The 21,866-nt window shown below is 33.1% G+C and overlaps 1 protein-coding gene across 1 annotated transcript; it reads right to left on the reverse strand.

Annotated features, from left to right (window-relative positions):
• Nucleotides 1-9: 9 nt before the first annotated feature.
• On the reverse strand, nt 10-17,878 carry bpifcl (BPI fold containing family C, like). Its single transcript, XM_046871671.1, has 16 exons — nt 17,778-17,878; nt 17,522-17,649; nt 13,134-13,245; nt 10,740-10,868; nt 8,464-8,616; nt 7,808-7,871; nt 7,662-7,719; nt 6,048-6,139; nt 5,556-5,732; nt 4,240-4,299; nt 3,893-4,060; nt 3,354-3,421; nt 3,202-3,244; nt 3,040-3,103; nt 2,842-2,918; nt 10-246 (listed from the first exon to the last, which is right to left on the reverse strand). Exons 1-16 carry the CDS (start codon nt 17,843-17,845, stop codon nt 181-183), a joined length of 1,527 nt encoding a protein of 508 aa, XP_046727627.1. The 5' UTR covers nt 17,846-17,878; the 3' UTR covers nt 10-180.
• Nucleotides 17,879-21,866: the final 3,988 nt, after the last annotated feature.

The following is a 21,866-nucleotide window of genomic DNA, read 5'->3' on the forward strand; positions in this document are numbered from 1 at the left end:
ATAGCCAGCTTGTTATTATTATTATTTTATTCAGTCCACAAATTTACAAAAGAAATAATACAAAAAAATGACAGTTTGATTTGTCTGCAACATTAATGGAAAGCTATCAAACATTTCTCCTCATGACTGTGATTACAGATAAGCCTAATTCATCCTTTTCTTTTTTTATATGTTCATGGGTCAGAGTTTGTCTGATTGCAGGAAGTCAGCTGGACGATTGATATCTGTTGCAAGAATCAAAAATCCCTGGGTGAAGAAAAAGAGAAAATGTAGTAATTAAAAATAAATAAATAAATAAATAAATAAATAAATAAATAAATAAATAAATAAATAAACAAACACAACAGCAAAAGAAAAGAAAAAAAAAAAGTAAAACATTATTTCATCCTAATTATGTCTATGTGAGCAGGCAGGTTACATAACCCATATATGTGCACTTTTTTTTTTCTCTCTTTAGGTCCCCAAAAAGCATAAAAACATTATATAAAATTGCAAAAAAATAAAATACAAATACTTTAACACTATATACTATGTTATACTCTCAGTTTCCTATGCCTAGAAATGGTACTGGTGATAGTCTGCTAATTTATCCTATTTTAGATTTCATAGAGGGGTTAGCTCGGGACTTTGTGATGACCATTCTAATGCTATCATGTTTATTATGGCAAAGAAAAAGGCCAGCTGATTTGCTTCTGGGTCATTATAATGCTGCAATTTCCACAATTGAATAGTCTACAGTACATTGCCATCTTATCTATTTTGTATACAGTTTAAAAATTTGCATATGGATGAAGGTAATAAAATTCTCCAGAAGCTGTGCATGTTCTTTTCCAAATTTCGTTGGAATCAAAGTCTGATTCTACTTGCGCTTTGTAGCCAAAGCATGTGGATTTTGTTATGAATTTTTAATAATTTAATTTTAATTAAAAAAATAAAAAAAACAATTATTTGTTTATTTATTTGCATTATTCTGCATAGTTCTTTTTATTTGGAAAACAGTGGTCTTCTTTGACCAAACAGGTTTCTTAAATGTGGGAATTTTTTAAGTTACTTTTAACCAGTGGGTAATTTATCATGCATGTTGTCTATTTTATGCAATACATATAGTAAATATACATTCACAATAAATTACCACACATCACACTAGCAGAGGAGCTACAAGGTGTACTTTACATTAACTATAGAATTACTGTCAGTCAAATACTTCATCAAATACTGAATTTATGAACATTATACCTATTTTTTTTTTATATTTTTAAACACATTTTTTTTGTTTTGCTTGTAATACTTTACTTTAAAGGTTTTGACATACATTGCATCCGAAAGGTACTCACAGCACTTTACTTTTTCCACATTTTATGTTACAGCCTTGTTCTAAAATGGATTAAATTCATTATTTTCCACAAAATTCTACAAACAACACCCCATAATAACAAGATATTGAAAGAGGTTTGTTTGAAATCTTTGCAAATTTATTTATAGATAGATAGATAGATAGATAGATAGATAGATAGATAGATAGATAGATAGATAGATAGATAGATAGATAGATAGATAGATAGATAGATAGATAGATAGAGTTGTCATTATGGGGTTTTGTTTAATTTAATCCATTTTGGAATCAGACTGTAACATAACAAAATGTGGAACAAAAACTGTGAATATTTCCCGGATGCACTGTAATGTTTTCTAACGTGTGCATTAAGTATTTGAATAGCTGAATACTTTTAAGAGTCACTGTATACATACCAATGCAGGAAAGACAGTAAGTTGTCGAGACCTGATAAACTATCAGAGCAAATTTTCTAACAGAACATAATAACCTACTCATATTTAATGATGGCAGTTAGATGAAGACACATCAGTGTGTATTAGATACACAGCTTTTCCATGATATATGCAATATGTATAAATAATACGTATAACTCTAAATAAATAAACTACATCACTAACTGGAGCACAGATGTATTGTCTTGGATTGTAGTTACAGCATGATGCAGGATTACATTGTAAACTGATAGCTGGAATCCAGACTCTTTCATTTATGGTTAAATTGATGTAATAAGCCTCTTGTCTTATGGGCATTTTTCAATGATTTGATAAAGAAAAAAAGAGAAAAAAAAAAAAAAGGTATCATTGGGGCAACGAGGCAAGTGTTAGTTCCTGCAAGCCACACATTTAATATGGTCATTTGAATACATACTATTACTGTAATTATATATGCTCTAATAAATGTTGTCTTTAAAATCACATTGTCCTTATTCTTATCAGCACAATTCAATTCTGTTTTTTTTGTATATTGCTTTTAACACTGGGCACTGTCCCAAAGAAGCTTAACAGAAATAAATTATCATTTATTTTTGCCAATAAGTTTATACCTAACAAGCCAGTGGTGACAGAGGCAAACGGAAACTCCCTGAGATGTTATGACGAAGAAACCTTCAGCAAAACCCATTCTCAATTGAGTGAAAATAATTTCTGTTTTATAATTACATATGTAACAAGAATCCAGTTTGCTTGGATGGCTTGATACGTAATTATGAGATGCAACACATTTAAAAAGTCTTTACAGGTAAAGGTATCACATTTGATCATGGCTATATACTTTTAAGAAATGTATGCTCCAAATCAGAAAGAATATAGAACTGCAATTGTATTGAAGGGATTTTAAAGAATGTTTGCAAGGGGATCAAACATTAACTATATAAAGACACCCATTGTTAGAATGTCTCAATTTCTGCCTATATTTACTACCAATACATTTACTACATGTACATTTCTATTTGATCAATGCAGTGTAATCACATTTTACTGCACATGACTAAACAGCATGATACTTACATTTTTGACGGTCATCACTGAATTAGTCAGGCTGAAACCCTTCACACTCGGCAATGGAAGGCCGTCCTTCAATTGGGCTACAACATTACATTGTCATTACATATTAAAATCATATAATCATTCAAAATGTTATATAATATAATTATCCAAAATGTAAATAGAATTGTCATGAAAGTCATATTGCTTTATTACAATTACCATTCAGCTTTGGAAGCACAATGGTGCTCAATGCTAATCTCCCAATACGCTCAATTGCTTCAGTCTGAAACAAAGGGAGAAATTGTCTTTTATAATGTCAGTACAGTACGTTTGGTATTATAAGCTTTAAATGAATTTGTTAATAGGATTTGAATCCCTTACACTAAAACTGCCAATCTCTGAAGATCCAAGCGCTATGGTCATACTTCAGCCATTCATGAATTTAAAATGCACAGGGCAGGTTATTTTATTTCTGCTTTACACTTTCATTTAAACAACATTTAGATAAATAGATTAGGGACTTGTACACTCACTTTTTCATTTTCAAAAAACCCGTCAGCAGCTGCTTGTCGATTTGGACTTGAGCAGTAAAAGAATATTGCTTAAATTGGAGAAAAAGATTAAGCAGTAAGTTTGTTGTAAATGCACAAGTGTATTTAGAGCACTTACTGATAAATTTAAGACTTAAATAAAAACCTAAAGAACTTCAAAGTGCTCAACCAGTGGCTGTTTTTTCAATGCTTTTCACTTTTTATTTTTGATCTTATACATTGAGAAATGCTAAGAATGTCTCTATGTGGAAATTGATATTGTTGTATGCATTGGAAGTGACTATATTGGACTAATCAAATTATTAGTTAGAAGAGACAAAACTCTTGTTTGTGCATTGCAGAAACAATTTTCTTATAGATTTGAAATGCATTTTGATTGACAACTGAAACAACCTTTTCCAATATTTAAAAATGACAAAATTATGACTGTGATTGTTACATGCATGGGGCAGCAGGAAGTTAAGCATCAGTGAATAATGTTATAATGTATATTTAAAAGAAAAGAAGGTGTAAGCTCTTACCATATCCAGTCTGAAAAGGGGGATTAAACCAGTGTGTGTGTCGATTGCATAAAATTTGGCTGCAGCAGAAACGTCAAGACTAATCACAGTGTGATTAAAGGAAATTTTGGGATTATCACTTGCATATAGCACTATTTCCATCTCCATGTCTGGATACTTCTTGGGGAGCTGCAATCAAAAGCCCATAAAATTAACATTGTGACTGCCAGATCAACTTAAATTATAATAGTATATATGTTATGTTAGTAAAAAGTAAATGTTAAATCATGGGTCCGAGTTTACCCAATGTTCTCCAGTCATTCTGAGAAATATTCAACATGAAAACCATACAGAAACCCAATGCAAACCTGAGGAATCAGGGATCCAAACTGGCTTGTGTTCAGGTGGATGGGAGAACCTTTGGGGATCTTTAAAACGAAAAATCACATGACAGAGTTTTTAGCACTGGTATAAAGAAAATCGAATAATATACTAAAATTCACATACTTATTTATAGAGAATTTATTTATTCACATATTTTTGTAGGTATATGAAAAAAGTGTAACCAAAAATATTTACTTTAACCTAATTACAAAATATAAATGCACATCATGCTCTTCCTTGGATTATCTTCTTTTATTTATGTTAAAAACATTTTTGAGGTTAGAAAATCCAATTTAATTGATTGTTTATCATTCAGATGTCTTAGCTGATGATAATAAATGGGTTAAGCAGATTCATTTAAAATTTCATACTAGCTGAAACAGTTTTTTCCAATATTTATAATATTTTTATTCAGGACTTAAAATTGGTAGAAATGGGTATGGTCAAGCAACATGTGTAAGTAATATCTTATCCTCTTAACCTCTTATTCTCTTATATATTTTTCACATAGATCTATACTGAGTTTGGTTTCACTAATAATAAACATACATTTGCATAAAGCATCACATGTCCATACCCATGTTGATTAGAGCATAAAAAATGTGAAAAGTATTAATTTAAGGTACATTTAGAACAGATAAAAATGTGCGATTAAGTTACGATTGATCTAGAGTTAACTCACAATAATCATGCGAATAATCACAATGAAATATTTTAATCGATTGACAGCCCTAACATTTTATTGTGAGGTCCAGTTAATCAGCGTGACACTTAAACAGGCAGTAGTAATGGCTACTTTTTACTTAAGTACGTCAGAGCTCAAACTTCTTTACTTTAACTTGAGTAAAAAAAGATAGTCGGTACTTTAACTTTTAAAGAATCTTTTAAAACATGAGTATCTGTACTTAAGTAAAAGATGTGTGTGTACTTTTGCCATCTTTGCAATATACAAATTATTTTAGGCAACTACAGTAGAAACATATGTATTGCTTCCTGGCAACCTAGACAAAATGTTCTCTTTTACTTTAGATAATAGAAGTTAAACAATTTATCTAACAATCAAAACAAATGTAAACATAGTTTAGCAAAATACTGAAAAACAATATTTCATTTGTAGAAACAACCTTTAGTTTCATCTCAAAACATCAAAGCTTTAAGACTTTCTTACACAGTCTTCATTTGCTCAGATTTGTTGGTGATATTACAGTAGTATGTTTTAAAATTTCAGTGTAGAATATAAAGAGCAACCATCATAGTAAGATGAAGAAATACTGTAGGTCATTTTAGATTATATCCTCACCATGCCATCAGTGATAGTGATGTTCATTACTCCAGATTTAAAATAAGCAAATGCTGCTGAGTTTACACAGAACTCAGAAATGCCGACTGACATCATGTAGTCTGCTTGCCATTGCAGGTCAAAATGGTTGGGAGAAAACGGTGGCTCAGAAGGACACCTGGCACTGTAAAATTCACCCTGTTGCAAAGAAACAAAAGACAAGAAATATATATATGAATTGTATTATTTATATTAATGTGAATCTAACTCCTATATGTGTATATAATGAGATGTGTATATATCATGTACCTTCATTAAATTATGCATTAATTAATGCATAATTTCAAAGGACAAATTTTTAACTAAAATTGACATAATCGTCAGAGCCAAATAGGAACATCTTCACAACCTGTTCTGTTTTGTAAGTGCTGTTTTGTAAGTACATTTAATACTAAATTTACTAAATGTAAGTGCTTAATACTGTGTTAGCATTAATAGTAATATTTGTCATACCTTTACATTTAATTCAAATCCATTCTGAAACACAACAGGCGAGTCAGTCAGAGAAACATTCAAATATACAAAAGGATCCAGTTTTATGGTTTCTGTTAAATAAAAGAGAACAGCAAAAGATTTAACAATCATCGTATTACAGGATGCTGCTTATAACTCAAAAATATAAAAAATAACAATACACGTAACATAAATACAAAGACAGTGATGAGCTTGTTTTAATGACGGATATGCTTCATCATCCATTGTGCATTTAATAAAGCTAAAAAAAAAAAAAGAGTTTAAAAAGGTGAAGCTAGCATTGTTGTGTGAATCCATTTAATTGCTTATTCAATTCAATCAATTGAAATGTAGCATTAATGAATTTATATTACAGAGGTCAAATGTTTCCTGTAGTTTTTCACCAGGTTTGCACACACTGCAGGAGGGATTTTGGCCCACTCCTCCAAACAGATCTTCTCTAGATCAGTCAGGTTTCTGGCCTGTTGCTGAGAAACACGGAGTTTGAGCTCCCTCCAAAGATTCTCTATTGGGTTTAGGTCTGGAGACTGGCTAGGCCACGCCAGAACCTTGATATGCTTCTTACAGAGCCACTCCTTTGTTATCCTGGCTGTGTGCTTCGGGTCATTGTCATGTTGGAAGACCCAGCCTCGACCCATCTTCAATGCTCTAACTAAGGGAAGGAGGTTGTTCCCCAAAATCTCGCAATACATGGCCCCGGTCATCCTCACCTTAATACAGTGCAGTCGCCCTGTCCCATGTGCAGAAAAACACCCCAAAGCATGATGCTACCACCCCCATGCTTCACAATAGGGATGGTGTTCTTGGGATGGTACTCATCATTCTTCTTCCTCCAAACATGTTTAGTGGAATTACGTTTAGTGGAATAATTAATTTGGTCTTATCTGACCACATGACTTTCTCCCATGACTCCTCTGGATCATCCAAATGGTCATTGGCAAACTTAAGACATGCCTGGACATGTGCTGGTTTAAGCAGGGGAACCTTCCATGTTCAAATATATATTATTTTCCTCACTGTATATATATATATATATATATATATATATATATATATATATATATATATATATATATATATTTTATATATATATTTAAATGTATATATATATATATATATATATATATATATATATATATATATATATATATATATTTTATATATATATTTTATATATATATATATATATATATATATATATATATATATATATATATATGTGTGTGTGTGTGTGTGTGTGTGTGTGTGTGTGTGTAGAATGTGCAGGTTATGTTAAGCTATGGTTATGGTGAGCTTTGGGGAAAAAGAAATTTAAATGCACCTTATGACTTTGTAGAAACTATTGCAAAGAAAATATTAAACAGAGCTCATCAGTGCTATTAAAATAAGTGTCCAGAAATCATTCTACAATTTAAAATGGAATCCAAGTGTATATTTTGGAGGTTTTAGTGTTCCTGGAGGAAATGAAAGAGCACCTTAAAATATGTTTGAATAAAAACTGTTTGAAAACCTTGTAAAACATGTATTAGAAAGCAATATTAATGATTAACTACACAGCCTTCAAAAAATATAAGTAATCAGACACTGAAATACCAGATGCAGCTAAAACTCTGTCGACATTTTCAATTGCTTGCTGAAATGCTGGACAAATCTGGAACGAGAAGGAATTATAACATCAAAAATTATTGGCTTCGGACACAAGGATTCAAGAATCTTTTAATCCAAAATGTTCTACCTACCCTTTCTCGAATCATATCTGTAATTTCTCCACTAAACTCATCTACAAATGGTTGGAAAATGAAACTGGAAGAAATGATAGAGTGAGATGATTTATTCCATTATATTGTATACAGGGTGTATATGAATATTCACAAAAGCTGTTCTATTAATGATTTGCATGAAAAACATAAACTAATTGGGCATTTTGGAACAGCTGACCATTACACCCATATATAGTTGTTTCCCAAACATTTGCTACAAAGATGGAAGCATAAAATGATATAATATTTTTAATGATATTGTTTTAAGATTTCCATTTACTGGAAATTATAGGCTTATATTAAAACTTAAGGTATGACAGTGACAAAAGATCCATAAAGAAACGTTTGTGGCTGAATGTGCAAATCCACACTTCCATGCTCCAAAACAAGGTGGAATGGTTTCCCAGAAAAAAAAAAAAAGTGGATAGCTTTTTTAGAAGAGTGTAGGTAAACAGGATGGGATGTTTACATTTGGCTGTGATGGTTAGTTGTCCACAAGCTTTTGTCAAAAGTGTAAAGAGCTATTATATAGCGAGGACCAGAAAAAAAGTTTGGTTAATGATGTTACTGTGTACTTTAGTGTGTGCTTTGCTGCCTTTAATTCACAACACTGTCATGAATACATTTTGACTTACCTTCCACCTCCATGGAAATGTATTTCAACTCCTCCCACATTAGCAAAACATGTGAGAGTGGAAATGGATAGGTAATCTTCAGTCTTCTGAAACCCCAACAGTGTTTCCAGATTGGTGCCAAATATAGCCAGATCAAACCAACCACTATCATGACTGCATTAAAGCACATTAAAAAAAAAGCATTTTAGATATACTACATTATATTATAAGGATCTTAAATAGCATTATACAATAGAACACAATGTAATGCACCCAGGAATTAGTCATATTTCTTTTAATTACAGGTTTACACAAAATGTATTCAATTTGTTTTCTGATTAATATGCAAACTAATGCTCCATATACAAATAGTGTTTTATTTATATATACTTATACTTATTTCTGATGATCCATATATTTCATTGTGCATGTCATATTATTATATTTTAGTGCAATTTTCTTTTGTTTATTCTTTTGTTTATTCTTACATTTTCTTATTATTGTAGCATTTTTTTTTTGCTGCTGGTCCCTGAAAGCTACCAAACAAATGTTATTGTATCATTACAATGACAATAAAGTCTCTCGATACTCTCGGTCCTTAATACTTACATTTTGCATAATATGTTATAACTGATTTTATTCACGGACGGAATTAAATAAACGCATTTCCATAAATCAACAGTAGATGGCGCCATTTAATAATATGAGCAAGGGAGAAGGTTTTGGGTTGGCCTGTGTTTTATTCATTAATCAATGTCAACATTTATTAAAAGACATTTTTGTTACAACCTTTTTTTTTTAACTACACAATATAATTTTTTAATTTATTATGCATTTGAGTTTTGTGTTTCAGCTTTGCAGCCTAGGATATGCCTACTGGTTAAACCTGTTTGTTGAGGACCATGATAAATAAAAAGATAACAGATTTATCTGGACGGATGGCACATTTGCTCCGTATGCTCAGATTTGCTTTGTATCTGTGCTGAAATGCATGATGCAAGATGTCTTAAGTTGATTAATTAACATTAGATTGAACATTAGATGAAATAAAAACAATTTCTTTTTTGTAGTTTTAGCCTACAGGTCATATAGTACAGTTCAGTTATTAAGATTTCAATGAATACATTTCAATTAAAATCTGTAGACAGCACCTATTTATTGCAAAGTAGAATTTTGTTATAAACTACAAATCTTTTACAAGTAAAAAAGACAACCAGATGTCAAAATACAAGACCTTATTAGTTAAATATAAGCTATGGCAGTACAGCGTAATAATAAGACTTACAAGTATTGCTTTTATACCTTTTTCAAGGGGTTTTTAAGATGAGTGAATAGAAATTAGTGGATATAGTGTAGTTACTATAGGCAATATTCTAATTAAAGGTGTATGTGGCACTTTTAAAGGGAAAAGCACCCAGATTCTGTGAGTCACACAATCACAGAACAAGCTGTAAGCATTTACAGATGCTTGTTATTGTAACCTTAGACCAGTAGTTTTCTGATGCACAGTGCTTGGTCCCTTAATTACATGTTGTGGAACACAGGATTTAATGCAAAATTATAAATAGTGTCATAAAACTAGCTTCAAGCTCTAACCAGTAACTCTCGAATGTAACTGTCTTATTTTCTAGTGTTTGATCAAATTGCTTTAAAGTGTAATGATGAACACATTATTTGCAGTATATTTACATTTTAATTTAGATTGATAGTTATAATGCAACTCAAAACCACTCATTGCAGCTGTCATTGGTTCCACATCAACTGTTTAAAGATACATGAGATTTCTGTGGAGGGTTAAAGTCAAAAACCATGGAGATGGATTTGGACTGTAATAAGGTTTTTTTTCCCCCTCAGTTTTGTCTACAACAGTGAATAGTTGATAACCTTAACAATGATGGTTTTTTTGTTGCCATGGTCACCACTGGTTTTCTAATTACGGACTATTTAAAGAATGTTAAATGTATATCTATTTATTTTTGCATAGCTCCTCTGGGAAAATGTTTGATTATAAAAACACTGTACAGTACAAATAAAACTGAATTGAATTTACCTAAAGATCAAATACATTCTAACAGAGGTCACTAGCTCAACTTAGCAGCCATTGGGAAAAGAACATCTAACAAATAAAACTCATATAAAAGGATACATTGTCTACAGTTTCTTAATGACTTAAATATAATAGTAAGATCATTTTCAATGTTTTATATATCAATTGTGAATAAAACTGTCCCGGGTTGTGTAGTGTAGTATACAGCAACATAATAGAAACATATAGGGAACCACCCAGCCCCACTTACATGAGACCAAACTTTGTGTTCCAGTGACCACTGATGACAAGGGAGAGTCCGTTCACTTGCAGAGACACACCTGTTCCCTCTGAATAGGCTACAGAGGGTTCTGGCAAATCGCAGCGATTTATAGTCATGCTGAGGAAGTGTAATAGAATAACAAAAATTACATGTTAGACTAGCAACACTTTAAGGCAGTAGAATTACAGTAGGAAAAAAAGTGTATATATATATATATATATATATATATATATATATATATATATATATATATATATATATATATAGTGAGGAAAATAAGTATTTGAACACCCTGCTATTTTGCAAGTTCTCCCACTTAGAAATCATGGAAGGGTCTGAAATTGACATCGTAGGTGCATGTCCACTGTGAGAGACATAATCTAAAAAAAATAATCCAGAAATCACAATGTATGATTTTTTACATATTTATTTGTATGATACAGCTGCAAATAAGTATTTGAACACCTGAGAAAGTCAGTGTTCATATTTGATACAGTAGCCTTTGTTTGCAATTACAGAGGTCAAACGTTTCCTGTAGTTTTTCACCAGGTTTGCACACACTGCAGGAGGGATTTTGGCCCACTCCTCTACACAGATCTTCTCTAGATCAGTCAGGTTTCTGGCCTGTCGCTGAGAAACATGGAGTTTGAGCTCCCTCCAAAGATTCTCTATTAGGTTTAGGTCTGGAGACTGGCTAGGCCACGCCAGAACCTTGATATGCTTCTTACAGAGCCACTCCTTTGTTATCCTGGCTATGTGCTTTGGGTCATTGTCATGTTGGAAGACCCAGCCTCGACCCATCTTCAATGCTCTAACTAAGGGAAGGAGGTTGTTTTCCAAAATCTCGCAATACATGGCCCTGTCGCCCTGTCCCATGTGCAGAAAAACACCCCCAAAGCATGATGCTACCACCCCCATGCTTGACAGTAGGGATGGTGTTCTTGGGATGGTACTCATCATTCTTCTTCCTCCAAACATGTTTAGTGGAATTATAACCCAAAAGTTCTATTTTGGTCTCATCTGACCACATGACTTTCTCCCATGACTCCTCTGGATCATCCAAATGGTCATTGGCAAACTTAAGACGTGCCTGGACATGTGCTGGTTTAAGCAGGGGAACCTTCGTGCCATGCATGATTTCAAACCATGACGTCTTAGTGTATTACCAACAGTAACCTTGGAAACGGTGCTCCCAGCTCTTTTCAGGTCATTGACCAGCTCCTCCCGTGTAGTTCTGGGCTGATTTCTCACCTTCCTTAGGATCATTGAGACCCCACGAGGTGAGATCTTGCATGGAGCCCCAGTCCAAGGGAGATTGACAGTCATGTTTAGCTTCTTTCATTTTCTAATGATTGCTCCAACAGTGGACCTTTTTTCACCAAGCTGCTTGGCAATTTCCCCGTAGCCCTTTCTAGCCTTGTGAAGGTGTACAGTTTTGTCTCTAGTGTCTTTGGACAGCTCTTTGGTCTTGGCCATGTTAGTAGTTGATTGTATGGGGTGGACAGGTGTCTTTATGCAGCTAACGACCTCAAACAGGTGCATCTAATTTAGGATAATAAATGTAGTGAAGGTGGACATTTTAAAGGCAGACTAACAGGTCTTTGAGGGTCAGAATTCTAGCTGATAGACAGGTGTTCAAATACTTATTTGCAGCTGTATCATACAAATAAATAGTTTAAAAATCATACATTGTGATTTCTGGATTTTTTTTTTCTCTCACAGTGGACATGCACCTACGATGACAATTTCAGACCCCTCCATGATTTCTAAGTGGGAGAACTTGCAAAATAGCAGGGTGTTCAAATACTTATTTTTCTCACTGTATATACATACTAACGCACACATATGTATATACGTATGTGTGTGTGTGTGTGTGTGTGTGTGTGTGTGTGTGTGTGTGTGTGTGTGTGTGTATATATATATATATATATATATATATATATATATATATATATATATATATATATATATATAAGCAGTGTGTACATATTGACTGTTATGCAAAATAGTTTTCACATAAAGAAAATAGTTATTATTATCAACAAGTGCTGCATGTTCTCTACAATAGCTAGCTTTTTCATTTCTATGGATTGTATACAGATGGATTTCCCCCCCCATGACATTTTATACCAATTGATTTTGTTTGATTAGAAAAAAAAATACTGTTAGTCACAGCTTACTCAGTATTTATTCATTTACTATAAATAGTGCAATAACTAAAGTAAAAATAATAGGAGGTTATGTGGTAGTTAGTTATGAGGGTGAACAATATCAACGATTTTTATATTATAGACAGTTTGAATATATACAACTGCTTTACTTATTTAAATCAAAAATCAATCATATTGCTTTTATTTGTTTTAATTCTGTTTTTGTACTTACTCATGCAGGACATAGTAAACCGAGCCCAAGAAAATATCAACACTGCCGCTGACCTCTGGGAGTGTAATTGTACTCAGTTCTTTCTGAAGCCAGTCAGTCATCCAGTGAGATACTGCACACATATAAAGATAAAGAATGTAACACAACATATTATATACAAAATACAATGTAGCATTACTTATAAACACAGTCTGAACACTGAAGGGATTCCAGAGGATTCAGGTTCTTTACTTTCTCTTTAGATACAGCGAGGTGTCATGAACTGGGAATATGCTTTTTATAATAAAATAAAATGTTTATATTATTAGAGAAATTAGATTGACTGCTATTATGCTATAATCTACTGCTATTGGATGAATGCAAATACCATACAAGTCTCACACAAACATAGAATTCTTTTCAACAATAATTCATAAACACTCCCACCATTACAAAATTATCATACTTAACAGTTTCTGAATTACATTTTCCTACAGTTTTAACCAGTTTTAGACACTATAGAACAGAGATGCCCAAACTAGGGCCCACGGCTCATAGGCCAGAGTTGGCCCGTGGTAACCACTGATTTGCCCCACCCTGTCAAATATGAGAAGAGGAAAAGAAAAGGGGGAAATACCATTTGGAAAAAACTCTTGCAAAATTAGAACCAGCTTCATGTCTCTTTTAGAGTTCCCCAAATAGCTGTCTTAGGCATTAAACTGTAATGTTCAATAGATTGTATTCTTTCTAATTTGACAAGCTTCACTGAACTTGACATTCAAAAATCAATCTATAACTATTATGAAAACTTAAATTAGAGGAACCATGGCAACTTCAATTTCAATACAATGGTTGGTATAATAAGGCAACATTGGTTTTTGGCCCACAGCCATTAATCAATCTTGTTATTTTGACCCTTTTTGAAAGTATGGGGACCACTGCTAAAAGAAAAACTCATTTTACATTATTTCATATATTTTTTTTATTCAAGAGTAAACATTCATCTGAAAAACATAATACACATTTTTTTGTCCTCTTCTAAATAAGACAAACCAACTGAAAAGGTTACGAGTTAACAGTAAAATAAAAGGAACATAAATATATAAACATATCAAAGTGGCTGAACACCACAACAAGTGGAACATATAAGCAGAAAATCAGCAGAGCTGCAGTTTTAATGTGTGATCTTACATACAGTAAGAAAGGAACATGGTAATCTGATATATTTAGCAGAGTTATTTGTTTTCAAACTTCCGACATAAAAAGTTTACACATGATAAAATCTTTTACCATTTACCATTTACCATTTACCCATTATTTTGGGTTGTTAACATTATACAACTGTATTTTGAAGTGATGAGAACATGCTCATTTCTCACTTACTATACACAATTAAATCTTATTTTACTGCAGTACTAATGGTTAATGTGGTTATGTAGAATCAAATAACTAAAACATGGTGATTTGAGATTATGTTGATTATTGAGTCCATATGTAGTTGATGGTTGAGACAAACTGTGACTGTTGCATGTTTGGCGCTAGCAGCATTCACTGAAGAATTTGCGGTGACTCAGATAAACATCAAGTGATGCTGTGTTATTTTGCATTCATAGAAATGTGACTGGAAGCATCAGTACCCAACCATGGCATAATGTAAATTAGCACGATTTAACATTCAGGTTACTTCTACCTTTTCCACCCAGTGAAGGAGGAAGGTGCTTCGCGTCAAAATGTCTAAATGTGAGACCACACTGATAATCTGTGATTTTTAAAATTGGAAATAAACAGAAGATTTTAAAGCTCTGAAATATTAAAACGAGGAAAGTAAATGTTTAATATCTTGAATATTTAATATTCAATATTCTAGACAATTTTGACATTTTTATTTATCTTTTTAAATGCTAACTGCTTTGTGCAAAAGGTCACACTCATGTAATAACCTTAATCTAATCTCTTCCATTCTCATGTAATAACCTCATCCATCTCTTAATCGTGTACTCGTGTAATAACCTCACCCATCTCTTCCATGCTCATGTTAAGACAACACTTTGAGGGATCTGACAGCTATTCATTTTCTAGAATCAAATTTTCTCTTTTCTTTAGCACATATTTGCTGATGGTCATCAGTGACTGTTACTCGCCAGCATACCTGCATTTTATACCATCAGCAGCATAGTCCAAGAGAAAGGAACCCTTTTGGCATTGATTTTCAAATGACTTAAAACTCTGAGCGGTTAGGGAATAAACAAAATATTTACTTTTATATATTTATTTAAATTTTTATTTAGATTTATATAAAGGCACATATAATGCTGTAGACACAGATTAGATTCTCACAATGACTATGTTTCACATCTGTTTCACACATGGCCATTTTACAGTCTAATGTGACTGTATGGGATCTATTCAAGTAATTCAGAGATATTTTTATTTCATTAGTCACATAGCACATATGAAAACTGAGACTCTGCCAAAAATAAACAATAAACACACAACACCATATCAATAATTTCGCACACATTTTGGTGAATATGTCCCTGTGTACGTTGTTGCTAGAAAACAATAACATTAAAACAATAGCGTTTACAAAACTATAATTTGCCATACAGCCAACACTGCTGTCTGAGTCAAACTTTAATTGAAACATGCAATTTTTTTAATAGAAACAGATAAATCAGAATTCATGCTCAGATCATTAACATTGTTAACACCTTATGAAAGTATCTCATTATTCACTATATAACTGATAAGGCTGATATACATTGTTAATACAGATCATCCTCAATGAGAAAGATTAGTAACAAATAAAATAACTTGTCGTTCTACTTTTTTTTAAGTTAATGGAACATTTAGATAGCTAGATTTTTTTTTTTTTTGTCTTAATTTATAAATATAGGACAGATAATAGTCCACAGGGTAGGATTCAGGGCTGATGTAAATGGGCTACTGTAAGTTATTTGATTTTAGCTTATCACTTTAAAAAATAGATTCCATTTAAAAATTCAAAATAACTATTGCCATAAGTCTCTACTTTAAATACTGGAACAAATATAGTGTTTTACGTTCTATTAAATACTCTAATTGAATCTATTTCACTGGACAGCATGAGGAAACTTGGTATTTATGTGTTACAATAAAGAATATTAGATAACATGACTTATACATGAAATGTCCTTCTAACTTTAGTCATGAGATATATCAATGTAGTAGTGATACAGTAAAACAATTATTTTCAAAGCTCTGACTAGCTCTGATTTGTTATATGACAATTTTTTTTAGAATCTAAAACCAGGAACAGGAAACAAGCAGTGATCAGGCAGTCAGTAAACAAGTCAAACTAGGAAAGACAGGATTCAAAAAGCAGAAAAACAAAAACAAATGGCAAAAGACTATGAGGAACATACATTACAAGGTTGGTTTCAGTTTGAAACAAGATCACATAACGTATGAAATTCTATGAACAACTTTGACGATAAATGTGTATTTGAATATTTGATAGAAATAACAGCTTATAAATACTATTACTAATATAATGCCAGGTATCTGATAAATTTAAGGGCTTCTTAATTTATACAATCTCTTTTATTTCTTGTTTTTTCATCCTAATCTTCCCATTTTTATTTGTATTTGAATATGCTCATCTTGTTGGTATTTAAAAACATGCTCAACAGGACTTTTTTTTACCAGTCATTAAGGGACCTACTTTGTCTAGTCAGCAAAACTGTTGTAAAAAAAATGATTGAATTGCCTATTTTGTCCCCAATTTGTTGTTGCAACCTCCACTGTTCAGGTAAGACTTGGAACTTGGAACTTGGTTGATGGAAATTGTGTTAATTTAACCACAGAAGCATTAGTGAGGTCAGGTACTGATGTGAGGTGAGGGGGCATGGGGGAATCAGCTGGCATTCTAATTCATCCCTAAGGTTGAGAGTCAGGTCAAAAGTTGAGTTCAGGACTCGTTGCAATTCACTTAAGTTTGCATCATATTTGGCAAAGATAGAGCTCACTTTCTGCACAGGGGCATTGTCATGCTGAAACATATTTCGGTTCCATAATTGGAAGAGACATTGTAATTCAGTAGTCTGGTAAAGTCTGGTTTAGTCTATAGTTTCACATTTTGCAGGGGGGTTGGCCACATGCTCTGACAGAGATTTTGACCACATCTACTTGTAGTGAATGAATAAATAAATATTTATGAAATATAATTGTTTACTAGCTAAAATGTGTATAGGTTAAAATGGTAAAATGAGTGTTATGGTTAATAGCAGTGGAGGCGTCCAACTGAATTGCCATGCTGAATTTACACATTTATACTATATTTGTTTTAAAAAACAATTTAAATATAGCTGCTACCAAATGCTTAGAATGCAATAAATAACAGTAGTTTGCTAGTATGTGAAATGGCTTACCTTTTTGCAGTCCATTCTGTGACAAAACAGCTTGCAAAGAAGCATAGTCTGCATGTGTCTGTGTTATAGCCATTAGGAGGAAAGCAGTAACTAACCACATCTTGGCCTTGGTTACTGATTTACTGGACCTAAATATTTAATAAGAATAAGAAATGATGATAAGGACAATAAACTATTTTCTCTAAAACATACATAGATATAATAATGATAGACCCTTTTATTAGTTTGCTATAATAAAAAACAGCAGGTTACTTACAACAGCAATCTGGTTGTTGCTTCGACAAGACTGTAGAGTTTGTACATGCATGAAAGGCTTGGTTTCATGAGTCATTTTAATACTTACTTCCTCTAGAGATAGTGATCTGAAACTAAATCTAGCACCATTGTTTTTATTCGAGACTTTTGCTTTAAAAGTTTTTCCCACTTTGCTGTTGGACTTGTATGTCGTTAATACTTAAATCCAAAAACTCTGAGTAAAAAAAAAACTGCAGATGATTTTCTTTTTAACTTTATGCCACATGCCACTTAATGATCTTTAATGTCTGTGAGAAACTAAATAATTAGGTGTTAGTTCCTCTGTAATACAGGATGTATATACACAGTGGTGTGTGCAGCACATGGCTAGTGGCCTGATATAGTTAAATCATTTGGGTTAAATTAGATTTAATGTGTTAAGAATTCCCTCTAAGACATGCAAGCTGATGGACATGGTAACAAGACAGTATACTTTAAAAACTGATGAGAAACAGCCCTTAAGAGGAAGCAAGCCCCAAAAGAGGAACAGATGCTCTTCTGGTTGACATATTATTATGATAAGCAATGCTCATAAATATGGCTTAAAATGCATTCAAGCATTTGGTGGAATGGCAGGATGCTGACGTCCCAGGGTACCCCATGCCTGTGTTACCTTCTGGCTCTTCTTTTTTAGTTAAGCTGTCATAGCTACACCTGCCAGAGAATCTGCTTGCACTCTGATCATGAGAACCACTGTATTATTATAGTCTCTCTCTCTCTCTCTCTCTCTTTATCTGTTGAGTAGTACATGCTCACCTGCTGGCTGACATAATGCTAGTGCAAGATTGTAACACTTCTTCTGCTGTTGCTCTTCTCACACTCCAGAACTGCCCGAAACACTCGAACACGTTACTTTTCCTCTCTGGAATTCACTCTCTCCTGGAATTCACCTTCTTCTGTGAATGTCTTAAAGAGTTGCACTTCCTAAAAAAACAACTTCAGTAGATAATGGCAAACCTGTGAGAAACACCAGTGACCACTATTAAACTATATAATTTAAAACACAATAATAACATTTTAACCTTCCAAAGTTACCTTGAAATATATCATCACCCTCACTAAGTATGCAAAGAACTATAAGTAGCCATACTGGAAACACCCCTGTCAGTTTTTGATGGCAGTTTAAATATTTTTGTGCAAAAGTAAACATGTTATAAATATAAAGGATGTTATAAAGATAAAGATTAAATGTGGCTATAGTTAAATACTACATACTAATAATTAATGGTAAAAATCCAGATTTCAATGCCATTTATGTCAGTAGTTCCTTCTTAAACATTAATGATTTCAAAGAAATCAAAAGGAAGTGAGAGTGTGTATCTCAGTAGAAACAAAAGCAGAAGTAGAACTATAAATTATATATAAATAAACATTATTAGCATAAGAAAGTCTTGAGCAAGAAACACTCTTGTGGTCTTTACTTCCCAGTGGGTAGAGAAATCAAGTCATGAGGGTGCTGATTATATCTAATTATATTAAGACTTCAGTAGACAAGCCTGGTGCCATTTTCTTTCTTGTGAGTGCTGGCCACTGGAGTAGAGGTTACACTAATCATGACTGCCTTTATACATTTCTTAATTCTTGAAATCTTTTTCCCAGTAAATTCGGATTTAAGACTTGGGCCTTTTTTAGAAAATACTTAATTCAAATTAATTCTGAATTCTGACAAGAGGAAGGTTCCCTGGTGGTTTAGTGGTTAGGATGCGGCGCTCTCACCGCTGCGGCCCGGGTTCGATCCCCAGTCAGGGAACCAACCCCAGCCATTAGGGTTTCACAAGCCAGTGCACTCTTACATGTGCCACATCAAACATGCAGATCATGACTACGGATGATCCGCTGTGGCGACTCCTAATGGGAGAAGCCAAAAGAAAGTTTTAATTCTGACAAGAGAAATTAGACATTAGCTTTCTACAATTACAACTCATAACCAGGTGGTCTTTTCTGTTTTATCATGTACAGCAATATGCTGTTACACCCCCACATTTACGTTCAGCCAGAATTGTTGACAATGTCTGTGTTACCATCTGACTTCCTCTTCTATATGTACTGCCAAGTCCCTACAATGTTTTATTTTGTAATTACCCATAATATGACAATAGGTATACATAATAATCTGTTTCTTTCTCACTCTCCATCTACACTCTTCCTCTCTCCCTGTTGAACTACACATGTTACTCTTGAGATACCAGTGATCCTGACCCCTTCTGCTCTCCAGAACTGTCTGATCTCATCATTTGGAAACCACTTGCTGTTGTGAAAGATGGCATGAACAGTCTGAAATTCATCAGATGACTATGGATAGTACCCTTTAAAACCCATGAAGATGGCTTTGAACTAAAATTTAAACTTTTTGCTATAATGGCTTAGAAGTACAATCGCTATAATAGATTTAGGACTGCCACTAACAGTGAACAGTTGTTACCTTAATAAAATCTATATTTAATGTTACAACTATACAGAATTACCTGGTTACATGTCTAATGCTAAATGTTTAATGTTTCACTATATATAACTATGTATTTTATATTGTCTCAAGATGTTTTTTCTTGCCACAGTCACCCCTTGCTTACTCATTACAAGTGTTTTTACTTATTTAAAATGCATATATTTCTTGTAAAGTTTTTTTTTTTTTTTTGTAAAGCTGTATGGTGAAAATGTTTATGGTTAAAAGTGCAATACAAATAAAAATTTAATTGTATTGAAACATTTGTTCAAACTTCCTATTACCTACAAAGCAATAAATTATTAATCATAATCAAACCTAAAAAAAAATGGTATACCAAAGACTCATGGCATGGATGTTTTACCAGGTAATATAAATATAACCCACTCTATATCAATTATGAAAAAAATAAAATAAAATTGTATAAAAATTAACAGAAATTGGCCAAGAAATTGTCATCACCTGTCACCAGGAGATTGCAAGATCAATAATGCCAATGCCATCTGTGACCTAGTTGGCTATGCTTTTTGGGTGTGATGGATGAAATTTGTCTCTCCCATGGCAATTAGGTCATTAGCCAACTGTGGATGTCTGTGAGCTCATTTACATATTCAGTTAGCACTTTTCTCCAAGTGAGTTTAGTAACATTGTATATTCAAAACAATGGAATAATTGGCTTTGTGTGCTTTGCAAGAAGTGCATGCTTGCTCTCACCCTTCTTAATTGTTAGCTGTTGTGATTCTGTTGAAAGGTTTACTATCTAGCTTGATGGATCAAATGTAAGGGAGTTTCACTATCTGGTGTAGGCTGATCAGGAGATTGTTCTCGCCCCAGTGTGTCAGTAAAAACACGTTACAGGATTCGAAACATTTAAACTTTGGTGGGTTCAGGATTGACCGTGTGTGATGTGATTCTTGCCTTTATTTGCTAGCTGCTGTTCGGTAGGTTGTGTGATGTCGAATGATGACTGCTGCTCGGTGTTCTGGAATTTTATGCCCTTGATGGAGAATGGTGCACTGTGACACTTAAATTAGCTTAAGTTAACTTAAGTTTACTTTGTAGAATTCAAGAGTTATATTTATATTAAGTTTGTAATCTGGCGTACCAGTGTAGATTTATTCATTGCTAAAGACACTTTTGTATGTCGCTCTGGATAAGGGCTTCTGCTAAATGCCGCAAATGTAAATGTAAATGATGTCACAGAGGTAACTTATCATGAATGGTAAACTGTGAATCTCCCTCTAGTGGTGAAGCGTGGAAATACAACTGAAGAGGAATCCTTTCCTACAGATTCACTTAAAAAAAATGTACTGTACAGTAATTTACTGTCAACCCAGGTTGCCAGTCAATCACTGTACAATTTGCAGTAAACAATTGTATGGCATATTTACAGTACCATTATATCATACATTGTACATTTGCTGATTCGGTTGACGTACAGTAGGTCATACTGAGATTTGAACACAAAGACCTTTTTAGCTGTAACTCAAAACCCTCATTACTGATTCACCACAATTAGCTCAACTATGGCTAAGCCAATTTTCCAGTAAATTGATATGAATAGTATACCATTTTTAACAGAATGAATTAGCAAGTGGTTGGAAATTG

Source organism: Silurus meridionalis, chromosome 17 (assembly GCF_014805685.1).
Source record: "Silurus meridionalis isolate SWU-2019-XX chromosome 17, ASM1480568v1, whole genome shotgun sequence".
Taxonomy (NCBI): Eukaryota; Metazoa; Chordata; class Actinopteri; order Siluriformes; family Siluridae; genus Silurus; species Silurus meridionalis.

Excerpts from the sequence above, each read along its gene's own strand:
- bpifcl (XM_046871671.1), bottom strand. The coding sequence starts at position 17,845 with ATGAAACCAAGCCTTTCATGCATGTACAAACTCTACAGTCTTGTCGAA. Across the intron at positions 17,650-17,777 it reads GCAACAACCAGATTGCTGTT|GTCCAGTAAATCAGTAACCA; the intron begins GTAAGTAACCTG and ends TTAAATATTTAG. Across the intron at positions 2,919-3,039 it reads TGTGCTTCCAAAGCTGAATG|CCCAATTGAAGGACGGCCTT; the intron begins GTAATTGTAATA and ends GTAATGTTGTAG.